General features: G+C 39.6%; 1 protein-coding gene across 1 annotated transcript in view; it reads left to right on the plus strand.

The window, feature by feature from the left end:
* si:ch211-51c14.1 (protein kinase C and casein kinase substrate in neurons protein 2) overlaps nt 1-11868 on the plus strand; it is a 20887-nt gene extending 9019 nt beyond the window's left edge. The window contains exons 3-10 of the mRNA XM_053515298.1: nt 2334-2490; nt 5162-5397; nt 6302-6457; nt 7251-7426; nt 7519-7639; nt 9965-10038; nt 10283-10362; nt 10517-11868. Of these exons, the coding sequence (XP_053371273.1) occupies nt 2334-2490; nt 5162-5397; nt 6302-6457; nt 7251-7426; nt 7519-7639; nt 9965-10038; nt 10283-10362; nt 10517-10626 (1110 nt within the window). The 3' untranslated portion in view covers nt 10627-11868. The remainder of the gene's footprint in view (nt 1-2333; nt 2491-5161; nt 5398-6301; nt 6458-7250; nt 7427-7518; nt 7640-9964; nt 10039-10282; nt 10363-10516) is intronic.
* Nucleotides 11869-15430: the final 3562 nt, after the last annotated feature.

Raw genomic sequence — 15430 nt, forward strand, 5'->3', positions numbered from 1 at the left:
GAGGAACGCGGTTGTATTTTTTAATAATACGTTTCACTCTAGACACTGGAACTTCTAAACATTTGAATATGGTTTTATAGCCTTTTCCTGACTTGTGAGCAGCCACAATGCGCGGCCGCAGGTCCTCACTGAGCTCCTTCGTCTTAGCCATGACTGTCCTCAAACCAACAGCAGAGAGCTTCTGTTTTTCACCTGTTGAGTTTGGGAGAAGCCTGTGTCATTTCCAGTCCAAAAAAACCTTGCTGGTTGGATAAAAGTAATTTTAAGTTTAATTTGGGGTATGAATAATTTTCGGCTTGACCATTTATAATTATTCATACCCCTGGCAAATTCTGACATAAAGTTATTTTTATTCAACCAGCCAGTTTAGCCCGTCTTAACATGCTCATAATGTTATGCTCACTCGAGGTCCCTTACATGAGATTTTGCTGCATAGCTCGTTCACAATTGCACTTATGGATGCGAAACCCGGAACACATTTATATCTAAATGAGCTGAACAACTTTCGCTATGCATGTCATGAGCTCTACTCCATGGGAAGTTAGTTATTTTGGGACATTTACAAAATACATCAAATGGATTTTGATATACTCCTCCTAGTGGATTTATACGATCGCTAATAAACTGGGCCAATGTGAGCTCAGGACATTGAGAATGCAAACTTTCAGAAGGATTTTTAATACTTTTTTACACGGCTGACTTTTTTTTAATAAAAAGTCAGCCGTGACGATGCCCTAAACTTATGACAAAAAGTGGTTAATTACTTTCTGTGTGACATTATATTGAGTGACATCATATTGATTGATATCACACTGATTGACATCATAGTGTGATGCTTTTTTCCAGCATTTCCAGTTTTAAAAACCTTCACATAAAACTTCCCCAGATAGAGAGATAGATAGAGAGATAAATTTTAAGTCAGAATGTTATTAGAACAGAATATGACAAAAAAGTACTGCTTTTTTAGTACTTAATATATTATGAGTGTAGTTTTATAATATATTATACATTTATATATTTGATCTTGTAAGGATGTAGACCCCCTAATTTGTAAATATAAATTATTGTTATTTATAATTAAATTACTTAATTTTTGTTTTGTTTTTGACTTCTTTTTTGTTTTTTATCCTACTCTACTTTTCTCTTGTTATTGAAAGACGGAAACTGATTCTAATTCAGATCAGGTCTCAAACATTTTCCTAGAAGCCTCCGTCTCTCATTTCTGGCTCGGGGTGGATGAGAAAGATTTCAAACTGTAAGCTCATGGAATAGAGGAGATGAAAGGAAGTGTGAGAGACAGACAGATAAAGTGAGAGAAAGAGAGAAAAAGGAAAACAGGTAGCATGCTAGAAGATAAGATTCACGTCAGATAAAGATAGACGGCAGGAATGAAGACGTGCACGTTCCAGAGTCCACATCAACAAACAGGAAGTCAGCTGTGGAAATGTTATTACACGCTCCCTGGTCTCTCGCTCGTCCCTTTTTGTCCCACATTCAAGCTTCTTTTTCTTCCTTAAAGGAACAGTTTCCTCTCGCGCGGTCCCACTGGTGTTCCTTTCCCAGTGCTCCCACATCAGTGTTACAGATTCCGGATTTCATCTCTATGGCCTTTTTAACTTTGTTACCTTCAGTGTCCTCTCTTTAACACTCCCACTGAATCATTAATTACATTTTATTTGTATAGCAGTTTTAACAAAAAAACTGAATAAAAATGTAACATTTAAAATAGATTTTTAGATTAAAAGTAAAACTGTAGTTCAACATTAAATCTACACATTAATCATGCAGCGATGCAGCTAAAAACTTACATCATTAGTTTATTTCCAAAGAGAAGACCCCGCCAGCCAAACCTCATTATTACTGAGATGATTTTGACTGATACTTTTATTACTTGTTGGCTGCATCAGCCTCGTAGCTTAGGTTCGAAAGCAAACAAGCAACGTCAGAATATTAAACATCATGGCTGAGAGTAAGACATCTGCGGTAAGATGAATATTGTTTATATAGATTTCGAGATTATATAGATATAAATAGTTTTTCCTGCAAAAATGTTTTAGTTTTGCAGAAATCTGCCCATGCATCCACTCTGCTCACTTTTTGCTTCAGCTGCAGCATTTTGCTTTTAGTAGAGCAGAGTTGAACCTTCCAGATTTTTTCTCTGTGTGCACGATGTGTCTTTCTCCAACTATTTCACGTTGGACACGAAGCTGCAGTTCCAGCATCACTGCCAGGACCTTCAGCAGGATAAGGCTGCTGTGTTGCCCTGCCTGAATAAACAACATGTCTACCTCTCTCTCTTTCTGTCCCTCTCTCTCTTTCTGTCTCGCTCTCAGCCTGGAAACTACCAACGGACGGTGAAGAGGACGGAGGACGCCTTCCAAGCGTGTAATGACATTGTGACGTGTTTTCAGGAGCGGGCGCGCGTAGAGAGGCTTTATGCTCAGCAGCTTAACGAGTGGAGTAATAAATGGAAGCCCCTAGTGGACACGAGTGAGTACTGCACGGCTCATGCTCATCATTCTAATCCCTGAAGTGAAAGGGTTAAAAACAGCTGGGTGTTAAAAACCAGTCTGTAATGATAAAGGGGGTTGTGAGGGGTTATACAAATGGCTCTAAGTTTTATTTCCATTCCTAGGAAGATCTCCAAGCACTCATAAAATGTGCAAGTAAAAACAAGGAAAGTTGCAATTAAATTTATATTAAATAAAATAACTTTTGATGACATCAGAGGTGTGCAATTAGACTGATAATGTGATTTAATCAATCTATTCTTGTTTGGTCAATTCATACTTATTTAATTATTTTTACAAGCATTGAATAGTAAAAAATTGACAAATTATTATACATATCTATCTATCTATCTATCTATCTATCTATCTATCTATCTATCTATCTATCTATCTATAACAGATATATAATTGTTATTTGTGATTATTGTTTAAGCTTCATGTGCAGTTCATGCACTATTGCCTGGACTGCAGTGTGGAGTACAATATTGCACCAGTTATGTGCAATAAACAATCAACAACACAACTGTACACTTTATTCATGTTAAGTAGTTTTAAATAAATGAAAACTGTAGAGGTAAAGAAGGTGCAGGACTTTAAGTACTTAAGGTCAACGGTCCAGAGCAACGGAGAGTGTGGAAAGGAGGTGAAGAGGCGGGTACAGGCAGGTTGGAATGGGTGGAGAAAAGTGTCAGGTGTGTTGGGCGATAAAAGAGTATCAGCGAGAATGAAAGGAAAGGTGTACAGGACAGTGGTGAGACCAGCGATGCTTTACGGCTTAGAGACAGTGGCGCTGAAGAAAAGACAGGAGGCAGAGTTGGAGGTAGCAGAGCTGAAGATGTTGAGGTTCTCTTTGGGAGTGACATAGATGGATAGGATCAAGAATGAGTTCATCACAGGAACAACCCATGTTAGATGTTTTGAAGATAAAGTCAGAGAGGCCAGATTGAGGTGGTTTGGACATGTTCAGAGGAGAGATGGTGAATATATCGGTAGAAGGATGCTGAGGTTGGAACTGCCAGGCAGGAGGTCTAGAGGAAGACCAAAGAGGAGATTTATGGATGCAGTGAGAGAGGACATGAAGTTAGTTGGTGTGAGAGAAGAGGATGCAGAGGATAGGGTTAGATGGAGGCAGATGATTCGCTGTGGCGACCCCTGAAAGGGAACAGCCCAAAGACAAAGAAGAAATAAATGAAAACTGTAAGAAATCTGGCTGCTTGAGTAAGCTTAAATGCTATTGAGTCAAATCAAAACTAAAAATCTATATAAATCGACCGGCTATCATTAATTCACAGATCTAAATGCTTTTGGTCTAAGGAAAAGATTTACAGATGAATTGAGCATCTAATCTGCACACAAATTCGCTTACCATAATTTTAAAAGAGAGAAAAAGTATTAGCAGTGACTAGATGGATAGATAGAGTGTGACCCATAATACATTTTTACTATGATATGAATTATATTGGTTTTTTTTTTACCTTATAATAAACTGTAGTGCAGACATTCTTGTGCCATTGTATTGGTATTGTACTTCAGGCATTACCATGGTGGGCACCACAGGACTACCAGAATACCAGGTTAGGTTCAGTGGCTCTTCAGTGGGTACCATAGTAGTGCTGTAGTGCGTAACACAGTACCCTGGGGAATATCACAGTGACAGCAGGTATACAAAATGTTAATAATATATAGTACCTATGTATAGTATAGTATAGTAGTATCTATGACTATCTAATATCTGTTTCTTCAATACTTGGACTAATCCCCACCCCAACAAAAACAGAAAAAACTCTTCCCAACTGTGTTTGACTGATGGCACTTAGTTAGTGACCTAGTAATCCAGTGTAAGTATTTATCCAGTGACGAAAACTCCAAAGCACTTTTTGTAAGTTGCTCTGGATAAAAGCGTCTGCCAAATGCCTAAATGTAAATGTAAATGTAATATCTTATAATTATCTAATAATTTGTACATAATGATCCATATAATATATGTATTAGCACATTGTATATAATATTAAAAGTCTCAACATACACTATGGTATTTAATTTATATAACATACAGTACATTACCATGAATAATAAATATTTCCATTATGGTACATAATCGTGTATAACATATTTTTGACAGTACATGTACTGCATATGGTACATGTTTCAGAGTACCATTCTAGCACCATGGACCACAGTATAGCCCCTTTTCCGTGTACCAAAGTATGTCACATGGTAGACCCGTGTACAATAGTGTGATACTATACATGTACTATATCAGCAAATAAGTATCATGGTACAGTCACGGTTCTATATACACACTGATACAGGTATCACCAGACTACTGTGACTACTATTCCATGGTACAATTTCTTATAGTGATGTCCAGGCCTGTGTTTGGCCCAGAAACCTAATTGACGAGGCTGAAAAATAGTTTCTACATTCCTGTCTTGATGCCCTTCATGTTTGCTCAAAATGCTAAACAAAAAGTAAAACAACAATATTTCAGCCTTGTCCTGTTGTGTTTTTCTCCTTGCATCAGACATAAATATTTCCGAGTCTGGCTAGCATCTTGACATGGGCCCTGTTTTTACCAATTAAATCTCTCTCTCTCTTTCTCTCTCTGTATTCCTGATACTCTCTCTCTCTCTCTCTCTCTCTATGATCAGGTCCTCTGTACGGCTCTCTGTTACGGGCGTGGCAGTGTTTCCTCTCCTCCGCCGATCGTCTTTCCACTCTGCACTCATCCATCTGCCGCTCTCTGGTCTCCGAGGATGGCGACCGGATCAGGGCGTGGCAGAAGGACACTTTCCATAAGAAGATGTTTGGCGGCTTCAAAGAGTCACAGGACTTCGAGGCTGGATTCGCTCGTGCTCAGAAACCCTGGGCCAAGAGACTCAAGAAGGTGGTTAGAAGATCTCTCAACAGTTACTGTTTTAAATATTGTTATAAATCCTAAATCATGCTTTGAAGTTAAAATACACAAACATTAAGTTCTGGTTTATTATCAAGTAAATCTTTCAATTATTTTAATATGTATATAAATCGTATATCACACAGTCCAAAAACATGTGCTGTGGTCTGATTGGTGTTTCTAAATTGCCTGTAGTTAATTGTGTGAGTGTATATTTACATTTACATTTACATTTAGGCATTTGGCAGACGCTCTTATCCAGAGCGACTTACAAAAAGTGCTTTAATGTTTACAACATTGGATACATGTTGTACATGTATATGCGACCCTACATGTACATGGAGTTTGATGCTACACATATAAGGACTTGGGAAAAGCAGACAAGTAATAATCAGCTACTCAATTAGAATTTTTTATAAAACTTTTTTACTTTTTAGTAGTGTTATTATTATTTGTTTAATTTTACTATTTTTGGGGGGATTTTTTCCCCCTAATTTAGTAGTGTACAATTCCTCCCAGTCCCTAGGGGGCTCCCACATTAAGCTCTGTGATTCCTCCGACCCACGTGATGTCACCGACCATCTTTTCGAACTGCTTGCTCACGCACCATTAGGGGTGGAGTAACACACTCGGAGGACAGCGCTATACACTCCCGTGAGCTTAGAGACGCCCATGAATGGTTTTTAGAGCCGTATTAATGTTGAAGCATGAGTACCTCTCATCCCTCCCCTCTGAGGGAGCTCACCTTAGTACTTGCCTGTTGTTGCGAATGCTACGCTATTTATTTCTCGTACTTGAGGAGGTGTAGGCCATCTCCCATCAGTAGTGTTCATATTAATAATATTTCACATTGCTAAATAACACTGTCCTGTATACTGTCTCGTCATCTGTGCAGCTGGAGAAGGCGAAAGCGGCGTTCCATAAAGCGTGCCGTAAGGAGCACATGGCTCGGGAACGGGAGACTCACGCTCAGGGAAACCCCGACATCGCCATTGAGAAACAGAGGAAGATCCAGGACGAGCGAGAGAACGCACAGCAGGAGACTCAGAAAGTAGGTCCGAAATGTTGCTTGAATATGTGAGAGTTTAAATCTTACAGAACAAGGCCAAAGTAGGAGGCAACAATAGCTACCTGTTTAGTGCTGATAGAACTGGCTTCTAATTTGCACATTTTTAGCCCTTTTCTTCTACAAAGGGCTTCAAGTCAAACTGGGACTTGTGAATCAAGGCGTTAAAGTGATTTAGTCATTTACTGAAGACTTTAAGCACAGTACGGTGATGAGACTCTTAGCCGCAGTAAAGCATTTGAACGAATTTGCAAAGATTTTAAAGAAGGTCGTACGTCCGTGAATGACGATTCCTGCCGAAGTAGTTCGACGCCCACTGCAGTCGTTCCCGTGAACATTTAGCGTATGATCCTTAACAATCGCCAGATAACACTTTGCCAACTTGTGAAAGAGACGCATGATTACAGAAACCCGGCTGGGAGTTATTGCCACACCTCCTATACAGTCCTAACCTCGCTCCGAGCCTTTTCCATGTGTTTGGGTCATTAAAGCAGTTCCTGGGAGGCCGGCATTGCAGATATGAAGCAGCCGTTCTGATCATGGCTCCTATGTACTGAGAAAACTTTCTACCTTGACGGTGTCCAAGCACTAGTGAAACACCGTCATAAGTGAATTATTGCAGTAGGTGATTATACAGAGAAATAAAGGGAGTGTTTGTGCTCAGAACTGTGTTCTGTTATTCTGTACAATCAGAAGTCTGGCTTTGACTCGAACACCCCTTGTAGTTATTACATTAGTTTTTCTGCTAACAGGTAACACACACTGTGTCTTGGTGCAGGTGAGAGCTCGGTACGAGAAGGTTCTGGAGGAAGTGACACGTTACGCCCCGCGTTATATGGAGGAAATGGAGTCTATCTTTGACCAATCACAGGAGGAGGAGAGGAAGAGGATCAGCTTCCTCAAGCAGGCGTTTTTGTCCATCCACAGACACCTTGACGTCACCAACAATGAGAGGTTTAGATAAATTTTTTGGTAGCTGTTTGATTTTTCCTGTTCGCGGAGAAGTAGGACATTTTCAGGTGTCTCTCTCTCTGTCTGTCTGACAGCGTGAAGGCTGTGTATAACGAGCTTCATGATGCTCTGATGGCCATTAATGACCAGGAGGACCTGCGCTGGTGGAAGAACACACACGGGCCGGGGATGCCCACCGACTGGCCTCAGTTCCAGGTAATGATCTGTTGTCTGGTTAATTAATTCTTTCAACATTTCCTTTCAATTTTTTTTCACTCTGAAAGGTCTGTTTACACAAACCTTTACACCAAGTGCATTAGCTGACTCCAGAGGTGCGGAACAATATGAGCAACATGGTGGAGGTGGTTGTACAAAGAGATGCGTTAGGGTAATTCCTATTTTTGTTAAGGGACTTGTTTCCGCAGCATGAAAAGTCCATTAGTTCTTTGTGATTATTTAACCCATATCTTTGCTTTTAAATTTTTTAGCATATATTCACTCACCATTACACGCCCAGCAGGAACCCTAACATGTCCTTCTCCTGAAACACAACACATTAGGATCATGCTGTCTTTGAAAGTTATAATCATTTTGGTATAACAATAAATGAATAACCTTAAAGCAATGCTGCAATAGTAGGAAAAAAAGGGGGGGGGGTGGACTAACAGGCCTGATGCAGCTGATAAAATTGATAAAATAAATAATAGTATTGTTATCTATGTTGTTGTTGTTGGTCTTTCGGCCTGCTTCTGTCAGGGGGTCGCTACATTTGACCATCCGATCTGCACACAATTGTGCACAGGATGCCCTTCATGTTACCCTTTTTTTTTGGGACGGGCATCATTGTAACACCAATAACAAACGGTTTAAACGTTCACACTGCTCACAGGTCAGATAGAAGGGATTTTGCTGAGGGCAACAGGAAGGTCAGGACCAGCTCTGTGTAAATTGATAGTTTATCATTTTCAGTGTTCCAGTTTGGCAGAATAAGACCGGTTTGAACACTAATAAAAATCTTTACCTCCTCCTTACACTCTGAAACCTCGGCCAGGAGAAAAATCAAAACACGGTTCTATTTGCATTTGCATTGTCGATTTTAACAAGGTCACTTGTCGACCGACAAGGTTTTTTTTTTTTTTTTAAGGAAATTGATGAAATCGGGTTTAATCTTGTAACCGGTGCTGTATTCTAGTTTTCATATGTTGCTGTGTAAATTCTCCTCATCCGTTTATATCCACAGACAGCCATGACATTATTTTGGATTAAAAAAAAGAACCATGAGTTATATATGTTTATATATGTTATATATGTTTATATATGTTTATATATATACACACACACACAGTGGAACCTCGGATTATGAGTAACACGGTTTACAAGTGTTCCGCAAGACGAGCGAAGATTTTTAATAATTTTTGACTTGAAAAACGAGCATTGTCTTGGTTTACGAGTACCGAGTATCATGTATCACACATACGCCGAGTGTCACGTAATCACAACTGAGCCAACGGTTTTTCTCTCTCTTGCGCTGCGGAATTGTAGGTAATCGTCTCCCCTGCTGGGTCTTAGTGCGCGTCTGTTACTGGTATAATCAACATCCGTGCACGCGTGTACTGTTTACTATAACACTGTGACCACGTGTGTGTGTGTGAAACATATTTTATTTTGTGTTTGTAACAGCGCGCGTGTGTGTGCGTGCGTATAAAGCAAAATCAAGTCTCATTAGAGGGTAAAGATCCATTTTCCTTCTCCCACCCTGTATCAGCCTGTACCTTTGAAAAGAATTGCGACAGAGCAGTTTCTGTTTAAGGCAGAGTGTGTGTGCGTGTGTTTTTGTGGGAAGCCGAGAGGAGGAGGGGGTGGTAGAGGGGCTGTAAAGGCAAGAGTGTGTGTGTGTGTGTGTGTGTGTTTGTGTGTGTGTGTGTGTGTGTTTGTGTGTGTGCGTAATCTATAATGTAAAATATATAGCAAATAAAAAGAAAGTCTGAGTGCAGTCAGTTTATCTGCTGTCAGATCTGTTGTACGGACTGATAAAGGGAACAGGGATTAACATCCAGGCGATGATAAAAGGCAGATAATATGAATAAGAAACACGTGAACTCGTTTCCCACGCATGTTTCTCTGCATTTCTCTTTTCTAATGCCCAACTTTTTTTGGGAAAGTGCAGCTCTTTTGGAGACGTGATTGTGCTGGATGTTTTACAGTGATCTGGCAGCCCTGCCTCGCCTGGTGTTACGCTCCAGCTACATTTTTAGAAGGTTTTAAAAAGAAAAAAATGGTGCAAGTGCTCAGTAAAAGTCTATTTTTGACACAGCACAGGATTGATTTCTAAAAAGTTTAACTTTTTTATTCGGAATGGTGTGTGTGTGTGTGTGTGTGTGTGTGTGTGTGTGTGTGTGTGTGTGTGTGTGAGAAGCTGTGGAGCTGAAAAACAAATAAATCTTATTTAAATCTTTAAATAAATCACCAGACATTGGCTGAGTTTCTACCAGGAAATCTGTACAAACCTTCTGATCCGCTTTCTAACCTTCTCTCTGTTAGGAATGGAAACCGGACAAGAAGCTCAAGAAGGGAAAGAAAGCTGTGGAGCAGAAAGCCGTGGTGATGGAGAGAGGGTGTGTCTCAGATTATGCTTACAGTAAAAAACAAACAACCAAACCAAACAAAAAAGGCATTTTATAAATATGGAGGGAATAACACAGTGTGTGTCACGCTGTTTAAAGAAAAGAATCAAAGGAAGTACGATGTGATGAAGTTACTGTTACTTAGCTTTAACAGCACATCCTTGAGAGTTTTATTCCTCCTACTCTGACTAATGTGTGTGTGTGTGTGTGTGTGTGTGTGTGTCCTCCCTCTTAGCGTAATGATTGGTGGAGTCCGAGTCCGAGCCCTTTATGATTATGTTGGACAGGAGCCAGATGAGCTGTCCTTTAAAACTGGTAAGTGTGTGTGTGTGTGTGTGTGTGTGTGATGTTTTTCTAATGAAGTTTCTCTAATGATGAATCATGTCTCCAACCAGAACAGTAAGTAAGGTAAAAATTTAATTCTGTTGTGTGTGTGTGTGTGTGTGTATTTGCTTGTGTGTGTTTAAAGGTGAGGAGTTCATGAAGATTGAGGAAGAGGATGATCAGGGTTGGTGTAGAGGAATGATGGATGGAGGCAAAGAGGGTCTTTATCCAGCCAATTATGTGGAGGCGGTGTAGGTCCAAAAGTGCCAGCTACCACTGCAGTGGAACATACACACACACACACACACACACACACACACACACACACACAGACACACACGCACCACTGCTTTCAACATGCCCTTGTCAACAACACCACCGTCTATAGTTACAGATAATTCTTTCCTACCAGACCCCGCCCCATCCTACCAGACCCCGCCCCATCCTACCAGACCCCGCCCCATCATACCACACCCCGCCCCATCCTACCACACCCGGTCTCATCCTACCAGACCCCGCCCCATCCAACCACACCCCGCCCCAATCCTACCACACACCACTTCATGTGATGACAGTGTCAATCATGGACAAATTAAAGAAGGCACGTCTAAAAGGGTGTGTTGAAAACAGTATTAAAACCCAGCTACACTCTACCTTTTGGGTCCTGACTTTGTTTGGAGCTTCATAAGCTCCTGCCAGTGTATATTTTTATTTTATGTGTACTATTTGGTGTTTTCTGAGTACGCTAAAAAGCTTGCTGAGACAGAAGCTGTGCAGGAATTATGTATTTGTTCAGAGTTGGGAAATAACACGTAAATAAGAAATGTGCCTTTATGCATGAGGATGTCGCTTTTATGTTCAGGTGATGAGGCGGTGAAACGGGCACTGAGGTGACATAAAGGTCCGCGATACAGTTCATATGCTAGCATGTACAAGGTTTATGAAGTTCGGCTATCACGGTGAACATCCGACCAACCGATTTCTTCCATAAGACTTTGTCAGGTCATGTGACATAGATTGTTCTTAAAATAAAAGTTATGCTTCTTTCCTGATTGATTTGTGTTAGCATGTCATAACAGTTGGCTTTGTAGCTCTTAGCACGCCATGAGTTTAGGTTGTAACAAAGGGCTTCCTTAGGTTTGATGAATTCTTTATGAACATCATGACGCTAATCTGAAACTTTCACTCTGACTGAAGTCAAGACGTTAATACCTTTAAACTTTCTTGCCTTTATTAAGATTGTTTGGATCCATAATTCACAGCTAGCGTACGCTAGTGTACTTGATAATAATCTCAGAAAGTATTCGACTGAAAAGGCACAAAAAATATGACAGACATGTAAAAGTTAGCTTTTTGTTTCATGACTTGTGGCACTTGCATGAAACCATAAGTAATTGCCAAAGATTAATTTATAAAATTTTATGTAAAAAAATATATATTTAGATGATGTGCATCCTTTATGTGAACTCTACTTTGATTAAAAAGTCTTCAGCTCCACTTCACGTCTCTTGTTTAATTGCAGAATCTTTTATTGTTTTTCTGTGTCTCTTTCCTTTCAGCTCTGCGTGTCAGACATGAGACAACTCAAATGTTATAATAAACCCACGTCTTGTGACTACGCACAGATATCATAAACATTCATGAAAAATGTGTATATTTTAATAACTTCCCCTCTTTTTAATACATTTACCATTTAAGATGTTTCATATTAAACAATTCATTTTAACAAATATTTGAGTCATTGTTTAAACATCCAGCATGATCTAAAAAAAAAAAAAAAGCATATACACTACAGTGCTGGCATAAGTATTTAAACCCCTTCAAAGTTTCTATGTTATACAATACACTCTAAAACTCTATTGTGATTTTTTTTCAAAATGTCTAACATTTGTATGAACTGTGTTTTGTGTGATTTAAACACAAAATAATTTTTGGCCTCTTTGGGGAGTACCTGACAGATGTACAGCACCAGTCAAAAGTTTGGACACAAGATTTGATTTATTTTCTACCATCTAGAACAATACTGGATTTTCCCCAAACTAATAAAGTACTGTAACTTATATGGCATTATGTAATTACATCACAACAACAACAACAACAACAACAGTAAAAGTCAGTTGTTTTTTTAAGACATGACGGTCAGCTGATCTGGATCAGTTCTCACAGGAACAGTACTGTATCTTGTCGAGGGTGTTTGTAAAACCCATTAAGCTCCATGATGAAACTGTCTCTTATGAAGACCTTTTCAGAAAAACAAGACCAAAACTAAAAGTTCATTTAGAGTCACCAGCCTCAGAAATCACCAATTAACAACCAGCAGCTCAGATTAGAGCCGTTATGAAGAAGATTTACAGAGCAGAAGGAGCAGATATACATCTCAATATCAACTGTTCAGAGGAGATTATTATTAAACCTTCAGTATTGTTTTATAGTCTAGAAAGAAGTAAACCAGGAAAACAAAAATCATGAAATTAGAACTAACTTTTGCCTGGTACTGAACGAGGTTTGGACGGAGGGCAGAGTGGGCAAAAGGAGAAGACAGAACAATGTTAGAATTAAATCTGTTTCATGCTAATAGCTTTGAGGGCAGGAGCTTCAGTCTAGGAAATAAGAACCTGAACGAACAGCCCAGTCAACGTTTAAAACACCACTGGCACAAGTTTTGTTTGTCATCTTGTCTTCTAGTTGCTTTGCACATATTTTAGTAAAAAAATAAAACAAAAACATGCACAGAAAATACCTTCTGTTTATTCACATTAAAGACAGCTATGTTGTGTTCCAGTGTTTTATAATCACACCCTACCATATACAAACGTTTTACCAAATTTCAAATCCTCTATTAAGCAAAAAAAAAAAAAAAAAAAAAACACCACGATATGTTTTTATAATCTCTTTAGCCACTCTGGGCCGCTGTACTTTTCTTTCCAAAAACTGATTTTGTGTTTTGTAGTGATGTATGAGATGTATGAAATTGCTTTATAAGTACAAAGTGCTGTTTTGAGGGATGATGAACTTGATGGAACACATACATGATGAATGTTGTTTCCAAATGTTAAAAAGCAAATAAATAAATGTAAACAGATTAACGTGTGTATGTGTGTCTTTCCATCTATAGTATCACATCTCTAGTTTCTGAATTGTTCCGAATGGTGAATGTGTTACCATGTTTGCTTGTATTAAAACACACACATACACACTCACACCCTGTATCACTAATGAGTCACATGTGTATGGCGTCCGTGAGCTTGTTTTCCCGTCAGTGTTCTGCCATGTAAAGGTGTAAGAGTGTAACAGTGTCTCTGGTTAGGGAACAACACTGTAATGTAACGGGAACAGGAACTAAATTATGAATGGACAAACAGTGTGTGTGTTTTTTAAGACAACATACCTATTAACAACGTGCTGTAATACTGTATATGAAGAATAAAGCATTTGAAAATAAATGACTGGTGTTTCAGGAGTGTTCAGCCAGCAGAGGGCACCATCATGTCACGCTGCATGCTCTCCTTCAGCTCAGCCACTTTGGGACATTTCTCAGGATCAGAATTGAGATTCTTAAAACTAAAGTTCCCTCTCTGCATCATTTACTGACTTGCACATAATAAAAGCAACAACTTGTTACACAGATGCGTGATGTTTCCTACATTATCAGTAACTTACATCTTGGTGATTAAAATGGATTGCATTGGGTCCTTGTGTAAGTCATCACATGCAAAATGCTTGAATCTGTTGCCAAAATCTGTCAAGCACGTTTTCTTTACATTTATATTAACATTTCCTGTAAGTGTGTCCTGAACTGATGAACTGCTCTCAGGTGAATCTTCACTTTCACTAATAAAGGGGATAAGACTTTCACAAAGACTCTTTCTGTGCTAGAATGTGATGTGAATGAGAATCTGTGGCCCAACAGACAGGAAGTTCAATGGGTGGAGAAAGACCACACTGTAATCCCTCATGCCTAAAGGGGTGCTTACCATGTTTACAGAGTTAATGAAGTGTTTTATTCCTTTCTGCTATGCAGTGCTGTAACACTTTCTTGTATTTTTTTCTTTCTGTCCATCCATCCATCCATCCATCCATCCATCCATCCATTCATCCATCCATCCATCACCACTTATCCTGTGTCGGGTCAGGGGGCTTGAAGTCTATCCCAAGAAACAAGGTGGAATACATCCTGGATGCAGTGCAGATGCAAACTGATTCACACTGTGAGTAATTTGGTATAATAAGCAACCCTTTTACTCTGCATGTCCTTGGACTGTTGGAGGAATCTGGATTACTAGGAAGATACCCACAAGCATACAAAGAACATGCAAACTTCACACACACAGACCAGAGGAGAGATTTAAAACCCTAAAGGTATGAAGTGACAGTGCTCGGCCCTAAGCTGCCATGCTGCCCAGTACAAAATGTGTAAATGTAAATCATGTCCAATCCCTTGCAGTCAATCATCCACATACAGTATTGTGTAACTTTATACTGTAGTTCAGTAACTGATATTTGCTGTACGGGTAAAGTGTAGCCTTTGTGCATTTTTAATTTTCATCAAAACCTTAGCTGTAGTTTTGATCAGAAACTCCTTACAGAGTACACTGTTATACTGACACCATGACTAAGCATTGTGCCTATCTTAAAACCATGCTGACGTGCTCACTGGCACGAGTATTTACTTCTCAGACTAAGCATTTTGAGTGGATTTTGGGTTTTACAAGTGATCCAGTTTGTGGTGAAGCAGGTGATCCAGTGTGGTAATTAAGTGATGCCGGCTATCCAGTGTGTGGTGACACAGGTGATCAAGTGTGTGTGTGTGTGGCGCAGGTAAGCAAGTGTGTGGTGACACAGGTAAACCGGTATGAGGGTGATCCATTGTGTGATGACCCATGTGTGTGTTAAAATTGATCCAGCATGGGGTGAGGGTGATACAGTATGTCAATAGAGTGGGTCCAGTGTAAGGTGCAGGTGATCCAATGTGTGGCACAGAGGATCCATTGTGAGGTGCAGTGCATCAAGTGTGTGGGTGAAGTAGATCTTGTGTTGTGTGTTGCACAGGTAAGCCAGT

The sequence above is a fragment of the Clarias gariepinus genome, chromosome 16 (genome assembly GCF_024256425.1).
Source record: "Clarias gariepinus isolate MV-2021 ecotype Netherlands chromosome 16, CGAR_prim_01v2, whole genome shotgun sequence".
Taxonomy (NCBI): Eukaryota; Metazoa; Chordata; class Actinopteri; order Siluriformes; family Clariidae; genus Clarias; species Clarias gariepinus.